At 38.4% G+C, this 23033-nt stretch overlaps 1 protein-coding gene across 2 annotated transcripts in view; it reads right to left on the minus strand.

Moving 5' to 3' along the window:
- The window catches only part of Fmn2 (formin 2), a 298406-nt gene that overhangs the window by 23556 nt on the left and 251817 nt on the right, over positions 1-23033 (minus strand). For both annotated transcript variants that reach the window (XM_059280275.1, XM_059280274.1), the window contains one exon: positions 5872-6021. In XM_059280275.1, the coding sequence (XP_059136258.1) occupies positions 5872-6021 (150 nt within the window). The remainder of the gene's footprint in view (positions 1-5871; positions 6022-23033) is intronic.

Here is a 23033-nt window from a genome sequence, read left to right on the forward strand (position 1 = left end):
GAATCTGAATATACAGAGCACTTAAATACAAATTTTGGAAAGAATTTTAGCATGGCAAGAGAAATCTCCAATATAATCTATGATTTTGTAAGAACAAATATCCAAATCATTTCTAATCACAGACTTCAGCTGGGCTGAATGCATACTGATTGTCGCATACTGATTGTCACAGGCTCACGCAATTAGAGGGGTAGCTAGCCCTTCTCTTGGTTTATCAAAGACTACCTGCCTCACAGTAAAATAAACTGGTAAATTAAATTAGACAATATTTTAAACATAACTCATACTAATGTCTCAATTGATTTATTGAATTAAAATGTCTAACTGATTAAAAATGAAATTATGGTATACCACACTTCATGGAGCTTGGGCGCCAGTTTTCTGGAGAAAGATTTTGTTGTCTAAAATGATCTTAGTGCTTTAAACCATCTTTAAAAAAAATCTTGCATGGGCTCTAAGCTCTGTGTTTAAAGTCTTCTGGATTGACCTCAGCCCCTCCTCATTCTCTGCTGTATGTTACACTGCTCAGTGCTAGACTGTACAATCAAGGAAGATGAGACTGCCTACAGAGAGCTTGAAAACTTCAGTGCCTAGGGAAGTTCAAAGAGTATTGAATAATAACAAAATATAACTCCACAGAGTTATACAGCTGAAAATCCTGGATGAATACTGATTTCAAATCACAGTAAAGAGAGGTGAGGAGTAAAGTTTCTCTGGGGTGGGCTACCCTTTTCTTCTAGGATCTAACCCACAGCCTATTAATCAGGGACCAAGACGTATGTATGTGCTTAATTATTTGGGCTTTTTTTTCTAACTTTGCAAGGTCTTATTAATGTGGCTGAGTGACTAATGTAAAAGTTTTCCTATGGTCTTACATATTACAAGCATGCTCTGGTGAGATATTGGGGAAGAGGGGACTTGGTAGAATTTGTTAACATGTTCCTGACTTCTTATTTTTCATGTTTTATGTTGTTCAGTGATGGCATGTCTGAATTTTTTAAAAAGGAAGATTTCTTATTAATAAATGTGTGTGTGTGTGTGTGTGTGTGTGTGTGTGTGTGTGTGTGTGTATATATATATATCAAGTAAATGAAAAAGACCACTTTTATTGACTTTTAACAAAGCTGGTGGGCTAGTGGTCCATATAAAAGCAATATTCTATCATATCAGACAACATTCATCGAGAAGCATAGTGTATAGTAGCATTTTAAACAAAAGTAGATGCTCACACGCAGAACAGACACATTTTACCTAACCAAAAAGGTAACTGTGTCATAGCAATACCTTGCATTTATAAACTCTCTTTTTAGAATGATGTCATCCCCTTATTAATACACTAAAACATCTTATTAGAGACACAATATGATACCATTTATATTCAATGATAGAGACACAGCCAAAGAACCTCTAAAATGATATATATGTGTATATGTGTGTGTATCCATGATATATATATATATATATATATATATATATATATATATATATATCATGCACGTCTTTTCATTCTATCTACATATTGATGTTGCAAGAGAGGTGTGATCACCTCCATTTTATAGGTGAGGAAAGGATGACTCTTGATGGATAAATGACCTTCCAGACAACCCCAGAGTTAATAACTGGCAGATAACTAAAACCCCCATGCTTTTCAAACCACATCTCCTAGAAAGAGGGCAGATCTACTCAACAAGAATGAGGGGGAACTCACTACATCAGAAAACACATCAATGGACTCTCACAAGTTATCCAGAAGGCCAGAAAAGCAGAGTTCTCCTACTCTATGATGAGATATCAGTTAGAAATCAAATGGGGAGGAATACTCATACAGGACTTAAAACCTCGAACAATCATTTATTTATGAATACCAAATGAGAAGATGGGAAATTTTATCAGGAAGTAAGAGTTCAATGGTATAACTAATATCACTGTTCAGGTTATTTCTGCACACTCAACCAAAACATTTCCTTCTTGAAACTCAGGAAGTAACTGAAACCTACTAGGCTCAGGAAGTTAGAGGATACACAAGGCAACTCCTTATGGTGAAAAAGCAGCAACACTCGCTGGGGACATATGACTCTCTGGTCAGCTGAGCTGTCTGTGAGCTGGGCAGAAAGCATCAGGGATGCAGCTTTTGTGACTCACTGCCCATGTAGGATGGGCTTTTTGGAATGCAGCTGTCTTTACGTTGGCTATGTTCCAGTATCACTTCATACTACAAGTCACCTCTTAGCTCACTGGTGTTTACTGAGCTAGATAAGAATAAAATCGTTTCTTTGATTTGCCATTGGTGCCCTAGCTGGAGTAAAGAGACCTTTGTTTGTATCTCCCAGTAAAAGCTACATAACACATGCTAAATCACTTTGGCAATTACATGGACAACGTTTATAGGTCTGATAAACTGAGGTAGTAGTTAACTCTTTCTTTTGAAACTGTTTTACCCTTATCCCCTACCCCCCTACCCCCCAAAAAAACTTGGTATGAAGCGAACTGCCAGACATGGTAAGCCCTGGCTAGAGGAATGGGTTGAAGTGCAGTTGAGCTATTTGTGATAGCCCCTGGCTGGCTGTAGTAGGAGAGCCAAAGGTGGCCAGAGTTCATTTGGAGTTTACCCTGTGATTCTTCTAGAGGGTGCTGGAGAGTGCTTTCTATGCCTAGGTTGTGAAAATGTTAGCCATGGCGACTAATGGAGGCCACAGGACATGAGTCTACTGTTAAAGAAAAAGCTTGACAATTACATGGACCCACAGAAGAAAGTGGGATTGGAGTGTGGCCAGGGAAAGGTAGGGAAAAGGGGAAGGTTGTGGGTGGGGAAGACAGACGATGACAAGAAGTGAGGGAAGGAGGAAGAAAACAGAAGGATAGAGAGAAGACATTTAAAAAGAAACAAAGGGGAATGCTCTTCCTGAGGAACTGGGTTTGAGTCCCAGCACCAACATGGCAGCTAACAACCACCTGTAAATCTGGTTATCGACAATCCAATGCCCTCTTCTGGTTTCTGTGGGCAATGCAGCCACATGGTCCACAGACACTCAGGCAAAATACCCAGTCACACAAAGAAATTAAAAAAAGGGGTTTTTTGTTGTTGTTGTTGTTGTTGTTGTTGTTTTTAGACACTCAGGCAAAATACCCAGTCACACCAAGAAATTTAAAAAATGTTTTTTGTTGTTGTTGTTGTTGTTTTTTAGAGAGAAAGAGAAAAAAACAAACAGAGAAAAAGTGGTCCAGAGATGCATGCCCAACCCACTATTACCAGGAGAGTTCTGCATCTGGGCATTTCACAGACAAGTTCCTCTCCCACCCTTCTGTAGCCTGACTGTCTAAACAAGAGCTCTCACTTTGCTCAAGGTATTTGGAGAAGGGTTTTTATGACCCACAATGATCAACTTAAAATTATGTGGAAAAAAACATGTTCATTACTCTGGTGAGCTAGGTTTGTACTCCCATGTCCATGCCACTGACAGTGATGTAACAGGTCAAGTTATTAAATTTATACAGATGCACCAAAGGGAAAACACTGTGGGTAAGTCACAGGTGAACGTTCCCTCAGAAATACAACAATAACCTTCTCACTGTGAAATAAATACTACAACGCAAGCAAGAGAACTTATAGCATGAAATAAAACACTGGATACAGGCTGTTATTTGTTGTTTTGAAATTGTTCATTTTCAAACAGGAAGCTCGCATTTTTGTTTTACTTATGCCGTGTATTCAGCTTTGAGCAAAGGGACGACACTGTGCAAACACTTCTGATCAATGGCTCCACTCTTCAAAGCAGCCTGGCCATCATCTGATGAGAGGCATAACAGATGCCAATCCTTCCTGGCCCGCCACATGTTCTGCCTTAGCCCTTTATCACAAGCAAATGTAGTAAAATTATAAATGGTTGGCTAGGATCATTTGGATTCAGCCAATCACAACACAGCCACAATGAAATACAGTCATCAACTGTGTATCCAAATGCCCTTGGCATATTTCTAAGGATGTGACAAGTCCAAGACATCAGAACAAAGTCTGGCTGGACAAAGGAGTTAAAAAGTGAAGACAACCTTGTCTGAGCATGTCAGACTCAATAACTCAATATGGTTAAGACTGGTGGTGTTAATGTCACCTAGAAACAGAACGTTTGGGGGATGTTGAACAGAGACTAGAAGCGATTTTAGGGTACAGTGTGTCTGAATCAGTGAGCCTTGACATTTTCTACCAGATGGCATCTTCTTAACCAGGGTTTATGTTCTGTCTGGTGATGTAGTAAATAATGATGACTGAGTCCATCCTGACCCCCAGTATCTGTGACATGTTTACTCACCTGATATGTGGCAGGGCAGCTATTCTTATACTTATTCCTATCTTGTTGATGTCCAAATTGGACCAGTTCTATCTTCACTTAGGTCCCTAATCCAAGAGATGCTACCAATAACTGTTCTATAAGAAATTCTATGCTTTCCACTTTCAATAGCAGGGTGAGTGGGTTTCAGATGCTTTTCTAGGTTAAAAAAATTAAATTTAGAGATTTAAGAAGGGAAGTATGTTAATGTGGTAGAGTTGAAAAATGTTTCTCCTTTATAACCCTCTAAATGGAGCAAGCATTTTGGTGGGTAGAGAATAAAAATATCATTTAATATACAAATGAAGGGATATGTAAATGAATGTATGACAGAACAGTGATTAGAGTACAACTATCTTTTGTGTGTGATATATGAGTGTGTGTTTGTGCATAAATATGTGTGTGCAGGTACACATGCACCCATGTGGGGACCAGAGGTTGACTTCGGGTGACCTCTACAATTCTTTCTCCATCTTATTTTTTTGAGATAGAGTCTCTCATTGAACCCAGCACTTACTGACTAGGCTAGATTTGAGGGGCCACAAGAGGAGATGCACAGTTTTAGTTGTGGAAGTGAGGTCACGTCTGCATCATATATATGCACAAAAATGCTAGCAATTAACTCTGTTTACTTAGGGAGATGGGGAAACCTACCCATAAATGAAAACTAGGTGCACATCATGGTGTATGTGCACGCAGACCAGCCTGAAGATAATAAGTAGGAAACGATGGGCTATTACAGCAGAGATGAACAAAGTCCCTCAGGATGTAAGCTCTCTAAGGAACTAAAGCAAAGCCATTGTTAGGACAGGGATGTGAGGAAGTGCGCTAACTGGATCTGTGTTAAGATTTGCTTTCTGGATGGATTATGTTTCTCTTTCATTTTCCCACTAGACCCAGCTATTTGGGGAGGCTGCCCTGGGAGGGCTAGCTTTCTTCATGAGTTAATGTTCAATATGCCTTTGTGGAATTTCATAATCCCTGAGATGTTATTTCACATCCTCAAGAGGGGAAAATCTCTCTTCATTCTCGAACAGATTTATTTTAGAAAATGTGCTGTCATTCCACAAGAATCTTGAGGGGTCTTTTCAAAAAGCATGATCATCTATGGTTTGGGGAGACATCTGGGTAAAATTTTGAGATGAATTGATGAAACTGACACTATACCATGAATTGAGCAAAAGCTATTCCTCTGACCTTTGCATCATTTGCTAGCAGTCTTTAGAGGGGAGAAGGTTTATCCCTATAGGGTTATTCAATCCTTCATATGGCTTTTCTTTCTTTGGTTTCTTCACAATAGAAGTTATTTTAATAGACAATGGCACTGCCCCTACCCTTGGCTATTCTCTGTAGCATCACATTCTAGTCCACACTCCTCTTAGTCAAACTCCAAGTTCTGCCAACTATCAGCACCTCTTCAACTTGATATCCCAGGGTGAGGGCCATCAAAGTTTTCATTCATGCTATAAAAATTGGCAACCCCCAGTGGAGTCACACTTAATAAAATACCAGTTTTAAATGCCATTGTGAACACAAAGACACCTACCTCTCTTGCAGAATCAGTTTATTCTCCTTCTTCCAAGAGTCTTTAAAGTCAGAGCTGAATTCATGCCAGACACTGAAGAAAACATTTGGGGACACCTCCTTCTCTCCAATTTTTGGTTTCATGAAGTAGTAGGCTGTGGTCTCCAAAAAGCTGTCAAAGCATACACACACATGAACATAAAAGCTATGATTACTTTCCAATATGGGATATTCCTTCTCCATCCAAATGCTGATTTCATTCATGCACAATTGTTATTACCAGAATGATTCTAACTCTCCATGCACCAGCAGTACCTTCTAATATGGGATGTTTCTAATATGGGATAGTTCCAATACGGTATTATCTAACTCTTCAGGCACCAACATTAGTTCTTTGTGGGTTCATAATAGTTTTATTTGAAGATAAGGGTAGTGAACAAAAATTATCTCAATACTGAAACCTACCACTGGGTAGATTCCATTCCCAATGAGTCACAATGCATCTGACATATTTCAGGGATGAACTGTGGTCAACATGGGGGATGTATTGAGAAGTAGTGACCCTAAGCTTGCTTCTTAAGCTCTAAACAAATAACATACCATTTGCTTCTCACTAACTTAATACCTATTCTATGTCTACATAATTCCACATGTATGTTATTCACACACAGAAACACAGACCCACACTTACACAGACATGATACATAGAAACACAGACACACATACACAGACATGACACACAGAAACATAAGCACACATACACAGACAGACAGTCTCTCTCTCTCTCTCTCTCTCTCTCTCACACACACACACACACACACACACACACACACACACACACACACCAGCAGTTGGCTTGATGGCTCAGTAAGAAAATAGCTCCACGATAGAGAGCCTTCCTAGCATGCTCAAAGCCCTAGGTTTCATCACCAGCACCACAAACAACACACCACAAACAAAAAATAAACAAAAGTTCACAGCTACCTGTGACTTACAGGTTAACCAATGTGTGGTGAAGCTGTTCTGCCTTTAAACTTACAACATGGCTGTCCCTGAGCAACAAGATACTTAGGAATACCAGCGTTTGTCTTCCAGGAAGAGAAGGCACCACTGTTTTGATTGTATGTTTGGCTCTGGGGAACTAAACTCCTCTCTTTGTTACTTAGTTGGGAGATGACACAGTGTAGTCTGCAAATTCTAGGAGGTGATGACGTGACGTGCATACGTATGTGAGAGTTCCCATGCTCCCTGCCACAGTGATGGCATGGGGATGTGTCTACAGAATGGGTTGCTACTGGCAGAGTTGCAGTAAGTAGATGTCAGAGAGCATAAATGATGTAAGACAGAGCTAGTTCTTCTGAAAACTAATGAAGTATATACAGACATGCTTCCAGGGAGAGCTGCTCACTTGTCTTTGTTCCTGGAGAGTATTTGTGATATATTAGGCCTCTACCTCAAATTTTTGACTGCTCATTTCTTCTTTTGGTATAGAGGAGCCCAGTCTCTGAAGCTATAATAACTCATCCACCCACTCAGTGATCTTCCAATACTTTGAAAGTTTTATCATAAAGCAACATGGTATAAAGGTAAGGACACATGATTTAGAGTGAGAAGATGTGGAAAGATGGATTCCAATTCTAACTCACTACACGGGAAAACCATTTAATGAAATTATTCTTAACTTTTTCATCAGCAACAGAGAGATTTTTGACAATTTTGTCATGTCATGAGAGAAAATGAATCTTCAACTTGTCTGCTGAATATTTTCACACAAATTCATTTTATATTTTATATTATATATGGTGTATTTTATATTACATATTAAATATAAATATATATAGTTTATACAATTTTCTCTAAATTAAAACTAATTCTATTAGGATTTATTTATTTTATTTTAAATTTTTTATTTGAGTGTGTATATATTGGTGTGTTGTATGTATGTGTTCATGCATATATGTTGGTGTGTGAGGCTATATTTGCCGGTACAGGTTATGCCCATAGGTGAAGACCAGAGTTCAATGATTTTTTTTTTTTTAGTATCTTATGCTATAACTCTACTTTTTATATTATGAGACAGTCTCACTGAACTTGACCTACATCTAGCAAGCCAGGGAGGTCTGTCTATCTTCATACCCCCAAGTCCTAATAATCTCCAGGGTACCAGATGGATGCTGCCATATCTTTTTTACATGGATGCTGGGGATCTGAAATTCTGATATTTTCTGCTATTACATATGGAATATAATTGTTTAGTTATGGAGAACAAAGACACTTAATGTTTTATCATTTGTTACTCCTCAGCATGGAAGTACCAAATCAGTGTACCTCTGAATTGTAATGTGTGATAATATTTGATTTTTAAAATTGTTATTTGGGTTTCTGACCTGGGTGTAATAAAAGAGTCATTAAATGACAGAATTTATGCAAATACAAACACACACACACCATAGACAAACAAAATCAGAAATTATAATATACAAGTATAAAACAAGGTAAAAAATGCCTAAACAAAGCATTATGAGACAAAAGATCTCCAAAAATACCATTAAGTTCATTTTGTGCTGAGCATGTGGGCTCCCAATACAGTATTGTCTATATACCTAGTGAGACTCCATTGGGGAAAACTGATTTTTCATTTGCAGGCATTTGTCAACTGGAAATAGCTTCTGGGTTAGGGATGTAAGCTCATGTTTACTCCCCCTCTCAGTGCTGGAATGCCATCTGGCTTGGACCTGTGTAGGTACTGTGCATGCTGCTATGGTCTCTGTGGGTTCATGTGTGTGTCAATCCTGCTGTATGTGGAAGGCACTGTTTCCTCGGTGTTCTCCAACCCCTCTGACTTTAACAACCTTTCTGCCTCCACTTCTGCATAGTTCCCTGAGTACCTAGAGGAGGGACTTGAGGCAGACATTCCACTTTAGGACTGTGTGTTCCAAGGTCTCTCACTCTTTGCATACTGTCCAGTTGTGAGTCTCTGTATTGGTTCTCATCTCCTGTAAGAGAAAACTTCTCTGATGCTGGTTGAGTGAGAAACTGGTCATATTCATGATTGATGTGAGAAGGCCCAGCCCAATGTGAGTGGGGTTATCTTGGGCTTCCGGTACTGGGTGCAATAAGAAAGCAGCTAAACAACCATGAGGAAGGAATAAACCAGTAAGCAGAACCCTCCATAGCCTCTCCATCAGCTCCTGCCTCCAGGTTCCTGCCTTGGCTACCTTTTATGATGTAAGAATGGGTAAGCAAAATAAATTCTTTCTTCCTCAAATTGCTTTTGGTCATGATGTATCATCACAATAGTAATCCTAACTAAGACATATACTAAAGGACTGTAAATAATTTCTTTATGATTTATTATCAGTAACTTTTTAAATGCCCATTTTACAAGTCAATATATCTGAGGTCACACAAAAAAATCTTGGGCAAACGCAGTTGAGTGTAAATAGTTCAAGAAGCCCCGATACAGACTAGTGAAGCTGGAAAGCTATTTTGGCCTGTGTTTCCACTGAAAACTCAGTACAATTATTTTCATATAAAAGTGAACGAGAGAAGATGGCTGAATGAAAAATGGATACTACTCAAACATTAAATATAGTGGAACCAGTCTTATTTCACCTACTATCCAAGAGAGGGTGAACTTCAAGACAAACAGTACATAGCATGTCTGTCATTATGATAAAAACCTCAAGTCATCAGGGAGATGTAACCAACCTAAGTGTGTATGTTTCCAGTAAAGAAGCTTCAAAATATGTGAAACCGCAACAACGAACAGAAAGATGCATAATCCCAAACTAAAACCCAGCAGAACTAAAAGAAAAAAAACAACCAAAAAATATGCTAGATATTTAAACACATTTTTTGGTTAAGAATTGATAGAATTACACAGAAATATTGCTCAAGGACTAGCATGTGTGAGTATAATCATCAATAAGTAGACCTAACCGGCAACTGAACACTGCAGTCTATGGTGACATTTACAAGAGCACACAAAACAGTCACCAACATGGATCACGCTGAGCCTAAGTCTCAGTGCATCCCAAGGGACTGAAATCATCAAAAGCAGTATTCAACTACAATGTTCATGAATTATAAAAAACTGAAAATGGAATACATAAGAAACCTATTATTTGATAATTAACAAAGCTCTTGTGAACAGCATGTGTCAAAACAGAAAATTAAAAGCAACTGGGGATTATTTAAAGGTAAATAAAAATGATATTGAAGTGTGTAAGATGCAGTAACACAGTAGAGAAAAATTCCCTGCTTTAAAATGCCTAGATTACAGAAGAAAGGTAGAAATGGAGCCTTCCAATGCAAGAAGCTATAGAAGAACAAATTAAACTCAGTGGCATATTTAAAAAATACACTGCTTAGAAAGACCACAAGACAAAGGAAAAGTAAACTTTATAGAAAAAGAATACAGATAAAATCTAAAAATTCTTAAAAGAAACAAAACTGACAAATGAGATAGAAATTATAAATAGTCCTATATCTAAGAAATTGAAATTGTTTTCATTGAATTATTTTTTTAACAAAGAGGTAACATTTTATAAACTTACATTCAAAATCATTACCATCTTTCAAATACTTCTGGCAAAAATTGCTTCACAGAAAGATTGCCAAACATTTGATAAAACAAAATCAATTTTACATTACTACTTTCAAAAAACAAAGGGAAGATATTAAAAAGCAAAACAGTCATCATAAAAAGGAAGACATATTTATACAGCTACCCTTTATGAATATGAGGAAAATCATCCTTGATAAGATACTACCCAATAAGATATAGTAATTTCTAAATTGAATAATATGTCACAGCCAATTAGAGCTTATCCCAATGAAACAAAATGCTGTTAACAGTCAAAAAGCAACCAAGGCAGTTTTCTACATTAATAGAGTAAATAAGAAAACCTACATCATGATAATGTGTAAGTTCTATTCCATATGATATATAAATTACATCTGATTTAACAAAGAAAGTATACAAAAAGAATGAAATAGAAGAAAACATTGAGCTGGGTCTGATGGCTCATGCCTGTTATCCCACCATTTAGGAGAGCTGAGGTGAGAGAATTGCTATGAGCGTTAGGCTAGTCTGGGCTATCTAATGAATTCTAGACTAGTCTGTGTTAAAAAAGTGAGACCTTGTCTCAACAACAAATGCTGAAAAAGTACATTTTTCTATCTTAACAATGGAAAATAGAAAAATAATTTAAATATATACAAGTAATCTTTTATTCTGCAGTAGATTCCTCTGATGGTCAACTAAATATGGAGATAATAGGGAAGACATAACAATAAAAAGAAAAGAAACTGTTGGAAAGAAAGAGCAAGACCATGGAAGAAAAGAAGAAAGACTGAGGCTTATTCTTAAACCAATCTATTAAAAGAAACAAGAAGCCTGGAAGAAAACCATGGGTCCACAGACCAATAAGAACCTGCCAGGAACATACGCCCATGAAACAAATGAAAACAGTTGCCTGGGACATGCCGAAGCATATTGATAAAACAACAGAGCCATGAAAATGAATTCAAAATAGGAAAGACTCAGTGAAGAGGAAGCAACAGAAGTTAGTAAAGAACATGAAATCAAAACTAACACACAAAGACTAGGCTAGAAGTAACACAATGGTTCATAACCATGACTTGACATGCTAATGTCAATGGGAAAAGAAATACAAAGAATATTATAAAAATCAGAGAAATGAAGGAAAAATGAGAAAAAAGTTACAAGTAGAAGAAAAAAATTCTTACATGAGAATAATACCCCTCAACCTTTAAAAATTGATCCCATAACAAGTAGAGAGTAAATAATGATCACAAGAAGAGGAGAGGGAGGAACACAGAGTAGAGGCAGGGTGGCCAGTGAGGACTAATTTAGATACGAGAAATTAGTTCTTGTGTGTAACACACACTTTAAGGTGATTGTAGTGAATTTATATATTTTAAAACAGCTAAACAACAAGAATCTGTACATGCTCACCAAAGAAGAAGTGTCAGAGGAGATGTATATGCCAATCATTTTCTTATCTAATCATTATACAATGGCTATAAACATAGATAATCATCTGGTTATACCTGGTCAATATGAAGTTATGTATCAATTAAAACAAAACTTAAAAAGGTAAAAACTTGAAGAGACAAAAACCAAAGCAATGAAGAGAACAAGTATTAAAAACATGACCCAAGGATCAGCAAAGTGGCTCAGTGAATAGAAGAACTTGCCCACACAAACCTGATAACCTGATGGCATGAGTTCAACACTTGAAACCCATGTAAAGGTGGAAGGAGAAATCTGACTCTATATGCTCTGACCTGCCCACCTCTCTCTCTCTCTCTCTCTCTCTCTCTCTCTCTCTCTCTCCCACACATACACAACAAATAAACATAAAAACATGACTCAAAACTCAGTGAGATAAGAAGGGCATGTTCAATGCAACACATATTTAAGGCATCAAACACAGAAAGTATGATGCAAACATTTAATACCCACTCAACTATAAAGAGCAAAGGAAAACTATTTTAAGTATCAAAGTTTTCAAGGGACGTTAGTTCATGACCAATTATTGAGAAATTTGCAGGAAATTGCCTCCACAGCAATGAAATTTGCAGACAAGACACTACTTTCTGGCAAGAAGGGTAAGAACCATGGCTTGGACTGCAAGTGCTGGTAGGAGGCATCCATATGCATTAATTCCAGGTTGTCCACATAATATTGTAGTTATAATAGAAACTGACTGCAAAATCAGTAGGAGATATTAATTAATTTTCAAAGACCATTGTAAAACTCGGAGCTGAGACAGCTTGAATGGTTTAGCTGAGTTCTGAGGGAAATACACAAGATGTTCTGGAGTCCTTTATCACAGAATAGCCAAGGAAGGTCTGATAGGTAAACTCACTTCTTTTGGGATGACCTCCTCTGATGTTTTCTGTGATGAGGCACTCCCATGACATTGTGTACATGAGTGAAAATATGGCCTACAAAGGACTAGCCTATACCAATCAGGTTTAAATATGTGTGCTGTGGATATCACTCTGTATAAATAAAATACTGATTGGCTAGTAGCCAGGAAGGAAGTATAGGCAGGACAAGCAGAGAAGAGAATTCTGGGAAGCAGAAGGCTGAGGCAGAGAGACGCTGCCAGCCACCGCCATGAGAAGATGTTAAGATACAGGTAAGCCACAAGTCAACTTACAGATGAATAGAAATAGGTTGATTTAAGGTATAAGAACAGCTAGCAAGAAGCCTGCCACGGCCATACAGTTTATCAGTAATATAAACGTGGTTGGGTCTGAGCAGCTGCGGGACTGGCGGGTGAGAAAGATTAGTCCTGACTGTGGGCCAGGCAGGACTAGAGAAAATTTCAGCTACATATGTGAGCTCATCATAAGCTGTGAGTGGATGCTAGAGACCCATCCTCTTATTTTGGATATTGGTGAACTAATAAATCTTGTCTTTCTTTATGAACCACACCGCCGAGCAACACTATGTCCATGACAGGTAAGTTTTTCTTTAAAGAGGAAGTTTTTCACTTAATGACTGAGGCGGGGGAAAGCCCAAAGTCCTGTGTTTTATATATTGTAAAGAATTAACACATCTGAACACTGATTTTTCAAACACTAGAAATGTCACAAAAAACAAATGGCATTCTTCTTCCTTGAAGTCACCACATCACTCATGAATGATGTCAATAAAATGCTCAAGTATGTCCAAACATGCTCAAGCACTTAGAATAACCTGCCAATCTATAGGGAATGCAGGACAAAGTAAACTACATCATTGATATGGAATAGCGAAAACCCACACTAAGCAGAAACTGAAGAATAAATTATCTAGTTCCAAATGATTAAGTTCCGAAGAGAAAGTCTAGGAAATCTATTTTAGGAACTTTGAGGTATCACAATTAATCTTTGTGATGAAACAGTAAGGCATCTTGATGTCAAAATGGAACATATGATGTCACAATAGAGCATCATATTGTTATAGTGGGACATTGTAATGATACATTGTAGCATTGTGTTGTCACAATGGAGAATTTTGATGGCAAAATAGGACCAATGTCACAATGATTCTGAATTCAAAATCAAGATGCAGCACTATGATGGAAAACTTGAGTATTGGAATGAAACAATGTAGCAATGTATCATGATGTCACAGTGGAGCATTTGAGTTCATTGCGGATATTGTCATATCAAGGGTTGTCATTGTCATGTTAGAATATAGCACTTGGATGGTACAATTTACATTGTGGTGGTACACATGAATTATTATAATTTGCTTTTATGATGTGACCATGGAACATTTTGATGTCACAATGGTACATTGTGATGTCACAGATGGACATGTCATATCACTGAGGATTAATGTGATGTCATATTGAGTCACTTATACTATGGAGATGCTATAATTGAATACTGTGATGTCACAAAGGGACATTATAGAGTTATAAAGGAGTACTGTAATGTCACAATGGGATACTATGATTACAAAGTGGTACATTACACAATGGGGTACTGTAATGTTATAACATGACACTGTGATGTCACAATAGAACACTGTGATGTCACATTGGAGAATTTTTACATCACAATGGAGCATTGTGATGTCACCAATGAGAATTGGAATGTCAAAATGGAGTACTGTAATAACACAGTATTATTCTGTCATCACACTGCAGGATTTTAGGGCAGCAGGGAATACAGTGATGACACAATGCATAACTACATAGCAGTGATTTATCACAATGCACCTCTGTGAAGTCACAAGTTTTCAGATATGTATTAAAATGTATCAATAAAATTATGCTTTTAGGTCATTTTCTTTAAAAAAAAAAAGTGGGAGGTTGAGTGAGTGGATCAGGATGTAGTATAGATGAAGCCAAACTAACTATGAATTGATAACTGTTCAAGTTAGCAGGGAGATATGTAGATGATGATTACATTGCTATATTTGCCTTTGCATATCTTTTTACCTTTCCATAATGAAATATTTTTTAAATTCATAACTTCACATATACACACAAATCACAAAACAATGACTATCAAGCAAGTTTTAAAATTGTAGAAGAATCTCTTATAATTAAAAAAACGAAATTTTAGATCCTTATGCAGGTATATATTGTGTGGTGAATGTATTATCTCTCATAGGTGAGCATCTCTGAGAAGACTTTACCCATATTCTTGGTTGTGTACTCGCTTTCCCCTAAGTGCCTTTTTCTAATAACCTCTGGATTTAAATGTACACTGACATCTCTTAAGAAACTCCAACTCAAGGATGTGGAGTAAGGGGAACACAACTCCACTGCTGGTGGAAGTGCAAACTTGTACAGCCACTTTGAAAATCAGTATGGTGGTTTCTCAGAAAATGGGAATCAATCTACCACAAGAACCAGCAATACCACTCTTGGGCATATACTCAAAGGATGCTCAGTTATAACACAAGGACACTTTCTCAACTATGTTCATAGCAGCACTATTCATAAAAGCCAGAATCTGGAAACAACCTAGATGCCCCTCAACTGAACAGATAATGAAAATGTGGTACACAATGGAGTATTACTCAGCTGTGGGGAAAAAAAAAATTACACAATGAAATTTTCAGCCAAATGGATGGAACTAGAAAAAAATCATCCTGAGTGAGGTAACTCAGACCCAGAAAGACATGCACAGTATGTACTCACTCATAGATATTAGATGCAAAGCAAAAGATAACCAGGCTACTATCCACAACCCCAGAGAAGCTAGGTAAAAAGGAAGACCCTAAGAGGGACATGCATGGAGGGCCCCAAGAAAGGGAAATAGTTAAGGTCTCCTGGGTAAACTGGGAGGAGGGTTTAGAAGGGAGGCCATGCGGGATGTGAACATGAGGGATCCAGATGGCCAAGTTGGGGGAGGGACAGAGAGGGAGAGCAATGAAAGAGCTATCTTGATAAAGGGAGCCATTATGGGGTTATGGAGAAACCTGGTGCTAGGGAAATTCCAACAAATCCACAAGGATAACCCAAGCTAACATTCCTATTAATAGTGGAGAGGGTGCCTGAACTGGCCTTCTCCTGTAATCAGATTAGTGACTACCCTAATTGTCATCATAGAACTTACATCCAGTAACTGATGGAAGCAGATACAGTGATCCACAGCCAAGCACTGGGCTGAGCTCCTGGAGTTCAGTTGAAGAGAGGGACGAAGGATCATATGAGCAAGGCAGGGCAGGGGGAGAGGGGGGACGGTCAAGATCATGATGGGGAGAACCACAGAGACAGCTGACCCAAGCTAGTGGGAGCTCAGGGACCCTGGACTGACAGCTGGGGAACCTGGATCAGACGGAACTAGGTCCTTTGAATGAGGGTGTCAGTTGTGTGGCTTGATCTGTTTGTAGGGCCCCTGGCAGCATGACCAGGACTTATCCTTCATGCATGAGCTGGCTTTTTGGAGCTCATTCCCTATGGTATGATATCTTGCTCAGCCTTGATGCAGAGGGAAGGGGCTTGGTCCTGGCTCAACTTGGTATGCTAGACTTTGTTGACTCCCCACAGGAGGCCTTACCCACTCTGAGGAATAGATGGGGGTTGGGATAGGGAGAGGAGGTGTGGGAGGCAGGAGAAGGGGAGGGAGTGGAACTGGAGTTGGTATGTAAAATGAAATTTTTTTAAAAAAAATAAATAAAAAGAAACTCCAACTCTGCTTCAAAAAGGAGACAATCCACAGTATGCTCAAGATACTTAAAATTATTTGGTGGCAATTCAACTTTAAACACCTAGATGGATTCAGTAGCAAGTTTTTCTGGTTCTGGTCTTTTTTAAGACCGTATACGCTATCATTGCTTTGCTCTCATAGCTTGTTATAGTAGAAATTGTTTATATCATCTTAGGTTAGTCTGGGTAAGTTTTATGTGTCTGGAAATATATCTATTATCTAGGTCTCAACTTACTAGAATATATGTTTTAAAAGCATTCCCTGATAATCCTCTGGCGTTTATTAGTATCTGTTTAGTGTCTCCCCTTTTCATGTCTAACATTATTAATTTTTTTCTCTCCTGCTCTTGGTTTGCTTGGATAAGGATTTGTCAATCTTACTTGTCTTTTTGAAGGATCAATACTTCATTTTGTCAAAGCTTTGTATTGTTTTCTTCAATCATCATTTCATGAATTAATTGCCTTGGCCTTTATTAATTCTTTCTGCCCACAGCTTTTTGGGATTTGTTTCTTGAGTGTGTTATTGGGTTGTTGACAATTTCTTAGATTAATCTGAGATTCTCTTGTACAGGCACTCATAGCTAAAACGTTCCCTCACAGAGGTGCCTTTGCCACACCTCAGAAGTTATATTTTCATTTCATTTGATTTTAATATTCTTTAAATTTCCTCCCTGATTTCTTCAATGGCCCACTGCTCATTTCACAATGTGTTGCTTTTAGTGACATAAACAGCATGCTATTGACACAAGAACACATGTAGACCAATGGAAGAGAAAAGAGGACTCAGAAGCAAAATCACACAGCTATAGTCATCTAATTTTTGAGAAAATGTGAAAACCATACACTGGCAAAGAGACAGTCTCTTCAACATCATGCTGGGGAAACTGGATATTTACATGAAAAGGAATGAAACTAGATCTATATCTGTCACTCTGAATAAACATCAATTTGAAAGAAAAGTCTTTATGTAAGACCTGAAACTATTTGAGGAATATAAGAGGAAAACACTTCAAGATATAGGCATAGTTCGCAGGCCATGAAGAAATCAAGTTGGTAATGATCAGGTAGCTTCTATTAGTACTGGAAGGTACTGTAGAAGACTGCCAACCTTAACTTATTTGATTGTGTTTAATATACCTTCCACAGGAGGAGTATGATTGGTACCATAAGTCTGGTCAGGAAACAATGATTGGTAGCTCACAGGCTCCAGGGGTGAAAGTCTATTATCATTTTGCTAAGGAAACATAGTATCAACCACCCTCCAAATTCCATCTCTATAAACATAGACTACTGTAGCTCTCAGACCTCATTAGAGAACTTTTTGTGTGTGTAGTGGACAGTGGTAAATGTAGAAAATAACAACTGAACAAAAGAATTAGAGTGTCTGTGAGTACTCAGCCACAAATAGGATGTCTGTATCATATCCCCCTTTCCTAAGTTTCAGAGACAATCTGGGAAGAGCTATTAGAAAGATTATAAGCACCAGTGGCCATGGAGGAACGGAGTGAAGCAGTGTTCATGGCCATGGTAGGACTGCTGCACTAAGGAACACACAGCAGCTGTATTTGCCTGCACACGATTAAGCCAGTTAACATTCTAGCTTGGGAGGGAAAGGGGCTCATGAGGCCCGATCCCTAGCCGAGGAGCTATTGGCTACTGACGGCTTCCATATAGCATCCTTTCCCTTTAAGGGTGTGGCTCCTTGTAGTTAGTTAGTATATATCTAGACTATAGAAATATTTTCAAATATTGAAACACCAGAAAATCCTATAATCTAGTCAATAGGTGAGCAAATGGTGTGAGCAGATGTTTCTCAAAAGATGAAGTAGGCATGGCAAATGGATACGTTAAAACAGTTCAACATCATTAACCATCAGGGGAATGTAGATTAAAACTACATTGATATTCCATCTCATCTCCGTCAAAATGGCTACTACTAAAACAAAGAAACACAGAAAACAACAACAAAAAGAGGAAGAAATGCTGGTGAGGGAGTCAGGCATGAGGACCAGCATACACTGCTGGTGGGAATGTATGATAATGAGGTCACTATGGGAAGTAACAAGGAAGTTCTTCTAAAACCTAAACATAAAACTGCTATGTGATTCAGCTATGCCATGCCCAGGAATATTCCCCCAAATACAAGTTAGCATATTACAGAGACACCTGTTAACTCATATTTATTGTGACACTATTCACAATATCCAAGGTATGGAACCAGCTTACACATTCATCAAGAGATGAATAAAGAAAATGTGATACCTAAGCAGAGAAGAGTTTTGTTATTATATAAAGAATGAAATTATTGTCATTTGCACGAACATAAGTCAAACTGAGAATCATCATATTAGGTGAAATATTCAGAATTATAAAGAAAGACATATTATTCTTTCTCCCATAGTTAGAAACAGGGGGACATGTACACACACACACACACAAAAAAAAAATCAGACATGAATATCAAGGGGGACTTCTTGGAAAAGGAAGAACATTCCTGGGAGGGGAAGGAGGAACAGAGAGGGCCATGGATAGTAAATATAGTTAATGCACATGATATACTTGGTAAAAAATTTCACTGAAGCCTTTTCAATGGATACATTGATATGTACTAGTTGAAAAGTTTTAAATGTTTCTGAATATGAGCTATTCTCCAAAGATAATTAGAATAAGCAGCTTTAGCTTCTTTACTTGAAAGGCTCTCATATCACAAACTGAGAACTATTTTACAGTTTTCTCATGTGTATTCTTTGCCTGTGAACGATGTAGATGAAGAAAGCCTCCAAACTTTATTTTCATTACAACCCAGAGGTGCTAATAATTACCCTAAAATAGCATTTTCTGCCACATTTATGATCTCTTCAGAGAACAATGTCCTTTGCAAATGAAACACTTTCAGTATGATATTGTCAGTTATGAATATCAGTTATTTCCCATCTATGGCCATGATTCACTCCCAGGAGAGTATTACATATAAAACCTTGAATGGAAGACTAGCAGCTTTGGTGGTCTCTAGTCTGTCACAGTCCTCAGAGGGGATACCACTGCTTTCATTTAACTCAGGTTAATGCAAGTCCTAACTGTATCTTGGGCTTTCTGCATGGCAGGACAAAGATTAAGAAAAAGATCTCTATTCTAAGACTTTCTTGAAAAACACTTCCACTTGGTTAGCAGGGCATGGTTTTCAGGCTGTCAGACCCACATTGTTTGTCTAGCCTGGGACAACTCTCTCTGTAGCTGCTCCACTACAGAATGAACAAATTCTCAAGAAGGGGGAAACACTGACCATTTACAGAAAATGATAAGCAGCTCCCAATATACATTCTTTGGTAATCTAAAACAACAAAAGACAGAACTCATGGTGTGTGCTAGGCTGTTCATGAAATGAATCTGATATAAAATAAAAAAGTGCCCTGAAACAACCAACAGTCAGTGACCTCAAACTGGCCTCAGAGTCGTGAGTGTGTTTGTCTTGACTTTATACTTTGCTAGGTGATATCAGATAACCTTCCTACTCTAGCTGGAACAAGGTCAAATCTTCCTGCCTGCTGGTTCCTTGCACCCAACCACCTAGCCTCACATTCTGACGGCCCTGCTGTTTACCATTTCCCTGGTAGGTGTTCATGACACTGTCTTCTTCAGCTTTCAGATCTTCATTTAGGGATTACTCAGCAGTGAGATCCTCATGAGAAGTCAACGGGTAACCTCGGACTCCTCTAAAATAGTCCCAGCATAGGATCTTTCCACAGCACTCAACTGGCATAGACAAAATAAGGGCATCTAGGGAATTAATTGATTCAATAATTGCTTAATCAACCACTGTCTGCTGAACAAGTGACCTACATGCTTTTGTGAGAAAAAAATACTGATTTTGTAGAAATTTTGTAGTGGAAGAAATCTGTGAGGTATATCTTTTATTTCCCAAGGTTTAAAACCATGGCCTATGGATTGGAATGACTATGATTTTGTTGGTCTAGGAAGGTCCTTCTCCCAAGCTTTGTCACCTCATTTATAGAAAGAGAATGGCAGCTTTTCATATTACCAGTTCATACCCTGTGAGGATCATGTGAGTTCAAGTGTGTGATGGGCTTCATAATGTTGCTACATGCATGTTTAAACTCTACCAACATTTTTGGCTGTAGCAGCAAGCACAGAAGGCTTTTTTTTTTTTAATTAAAGACAGACTGGACTTGAAGTCACAGAGACCCACCTGTCTCTGTCCCCTGAGTGATGGGATTAAAGGCATGCACCACCATACTCAGCCTGAGAAGGCTCTTCTACCTTGGTGTATTGAGGGGCATTAAGAGTTTGATCTATCTTTCACATTGAGATGTTTAACAAAAGGAATCTTTTCCTTTATTATACCCTCCATAATTATGAGGCCACACATGTCATTTGCATACATTAAAAATGACATCAATACATCAGTCAACAAGGGGATGGCTTTCTAGTACCAGAATTGGAAGGCAATCCTTCTCTGTTTTCATATTTCTTAGTGCCATAGGTCTTACTCACATAGACATGAAAATGGGAGTGGCGGGGGGCAACTGATTTCAGGCTAACCGTCACCTCAGTCAACAGCTGAGCAATTAAGTCTGCTGAAAGGAGCACATCTGTTTAACTCAACCCTGCCTTCATCACAACATGAAGAAAGCTGTAGTTAACAACAAAACTAACATCTCAATTCAGATATGAGTTCCTCATGCTCTCTTGGGTCTCCAAGCATTCCACAGACAGGAAGAGTCAATTTATTAATTTCCTCTGCTTCCAAAGTCAATGTCAATAAGACTTGAGACCAATGTCCTCCATCCCTGACCTGAATACCAATGAAGCATTTCAGGATATTTTGGGGCTGTTATATTTGTACTAAGAGTGTAATGATGTGTATGGTGAGGCTGTTTCTCATGCTCACATCTATGGTCATAATGCCCTGATAATGAGTCAGCAACTGTGTCCTAGCTGAGACTCAGCAGACCTTGGGGTCAGCCTTCTATTTCGGGGCCTTTGGGGCCTTTCCTTTTACTATCATTCTCCTTTTGGAGTATATCAAAAAGGCCAGGTTCTATGAACAGAGTTTATACCCATAACGGGAATTGCTTGTACAATTTGATTCAGTCCATCCCAGCAGAACCGAGGACACAAGGCATCTAGGTATTAACAAAGGAATGTATTGTTTAAAGGACTGCCGAGGATTGGCTGCATAAATCTTCCAGTGCTTGAACTTTTTTTTTTCTTATTGTGTAATACTGGATTTTGTAATATTATTCTTCAGAACAATCTAAAATCTCGAGAGGAAGGGCTATTTTCAGTTAAACCTTCTACAATCAATTTCAATTTCTGGAACCCTAAAGGTACCACCTCCATCTCCACCTCGTCCCCTCTGCCCCCACGAGAAATTACATGAAGTGTTCTATTTCATTACTCCAAAGAGGAAAAAGAAATCCACTTTCATCGCTAAAAAACTTCAAGGGATGGTCCATGTCTTCTATGCCAACTACTTTGCCTCAGGCAATGGAAAATTAAAGGAATTTACAATGATAAGAGGAGAAACTGGTATTTCTTTTTCTCTTAAAATGAAAAAATGTAGTATTTGCAGCTTCAGGGTCCCTGTGATCAAAAAACAGCAAACTGCTCCTAGAAAAAAAGATGGGTTCCAGTGAGCAACAAGAATCAGCTCATACAGAAGGGTGGAGAGAAAAATCCAAGTGAGTTTTCCCACACTGATTGTCCCAGGCTCACAATGAAGGTGGTTCTGTACTGATTCTCAGGTCCGAAGAACAGACCGCTGGAAGTTCCTGAAGCCAGGAACAAGACGGCAACTGTGGCTGACAGTGCCAGGGTAACTTGTGTTACCTGCTTCTTACCTCTTCTCAAAGATGGAGGTTTCTGTAGACTGACCTTGTGTCTTTGTGTGTTCTGAATCTTAAGAATAGAATAAAACGGAAACCTCTCATTTGATCAATGCATGACTTTCACTGCTCTGATTTTTCTCGCCATCCACCCTGTACCTTCAGCTCTGAAGGGGTCACTGATATCAAGTCTCAATCAAAGCCAAATTCTTACACTCTGCGGCCGTTATCCTAGTCACTGTGTCTCTAAGGGTGGCACCCATCCCATTGTCCCTGTTTTCAGTCTAACACATTCTTTCTGTGTTGCTTTCTTGCTTGGATGTTAAACATAGAGGTTTCCCAAATTAAAATAGATTTCTCCCAAACACGTGAGCCCTCTGGACAACCATGATTTAGGGATAGTTTTTTTTTTTTTTTTTTGGTGTGTGTGTGTGTGTGTGTGTGTGTGTGATATTTAAGGCTGTCATGTTCTCAGGTTTTAATCTGGCCTCACAGACTTGCTTCCCTTCTGTTCTTTCAGGGGTCTCCAGTGACATTCTGTGCCTTCTCACCTCAACTTCAAGTATTAGAATTATCACTGTTCACACTTGAATTTGAAAATAAATTATCACTAGTTCAATTTATCTCATTTATCCTTTAAGATTGAA

Source organism: Peromyscus eremicus, chromosome 15 (genome assembly GCF_949786415.1).
Source record: "Peromyscus eremicus chromosome 15, PerEre_H2_v1, whole genome shotgun sequence".
Lineage (NCBI taxonomy): Eukaryota > Metazoa > Chordata > Mammalia > Rodentia > Cricetidae > Peromyscus > Peromyscus eremicus.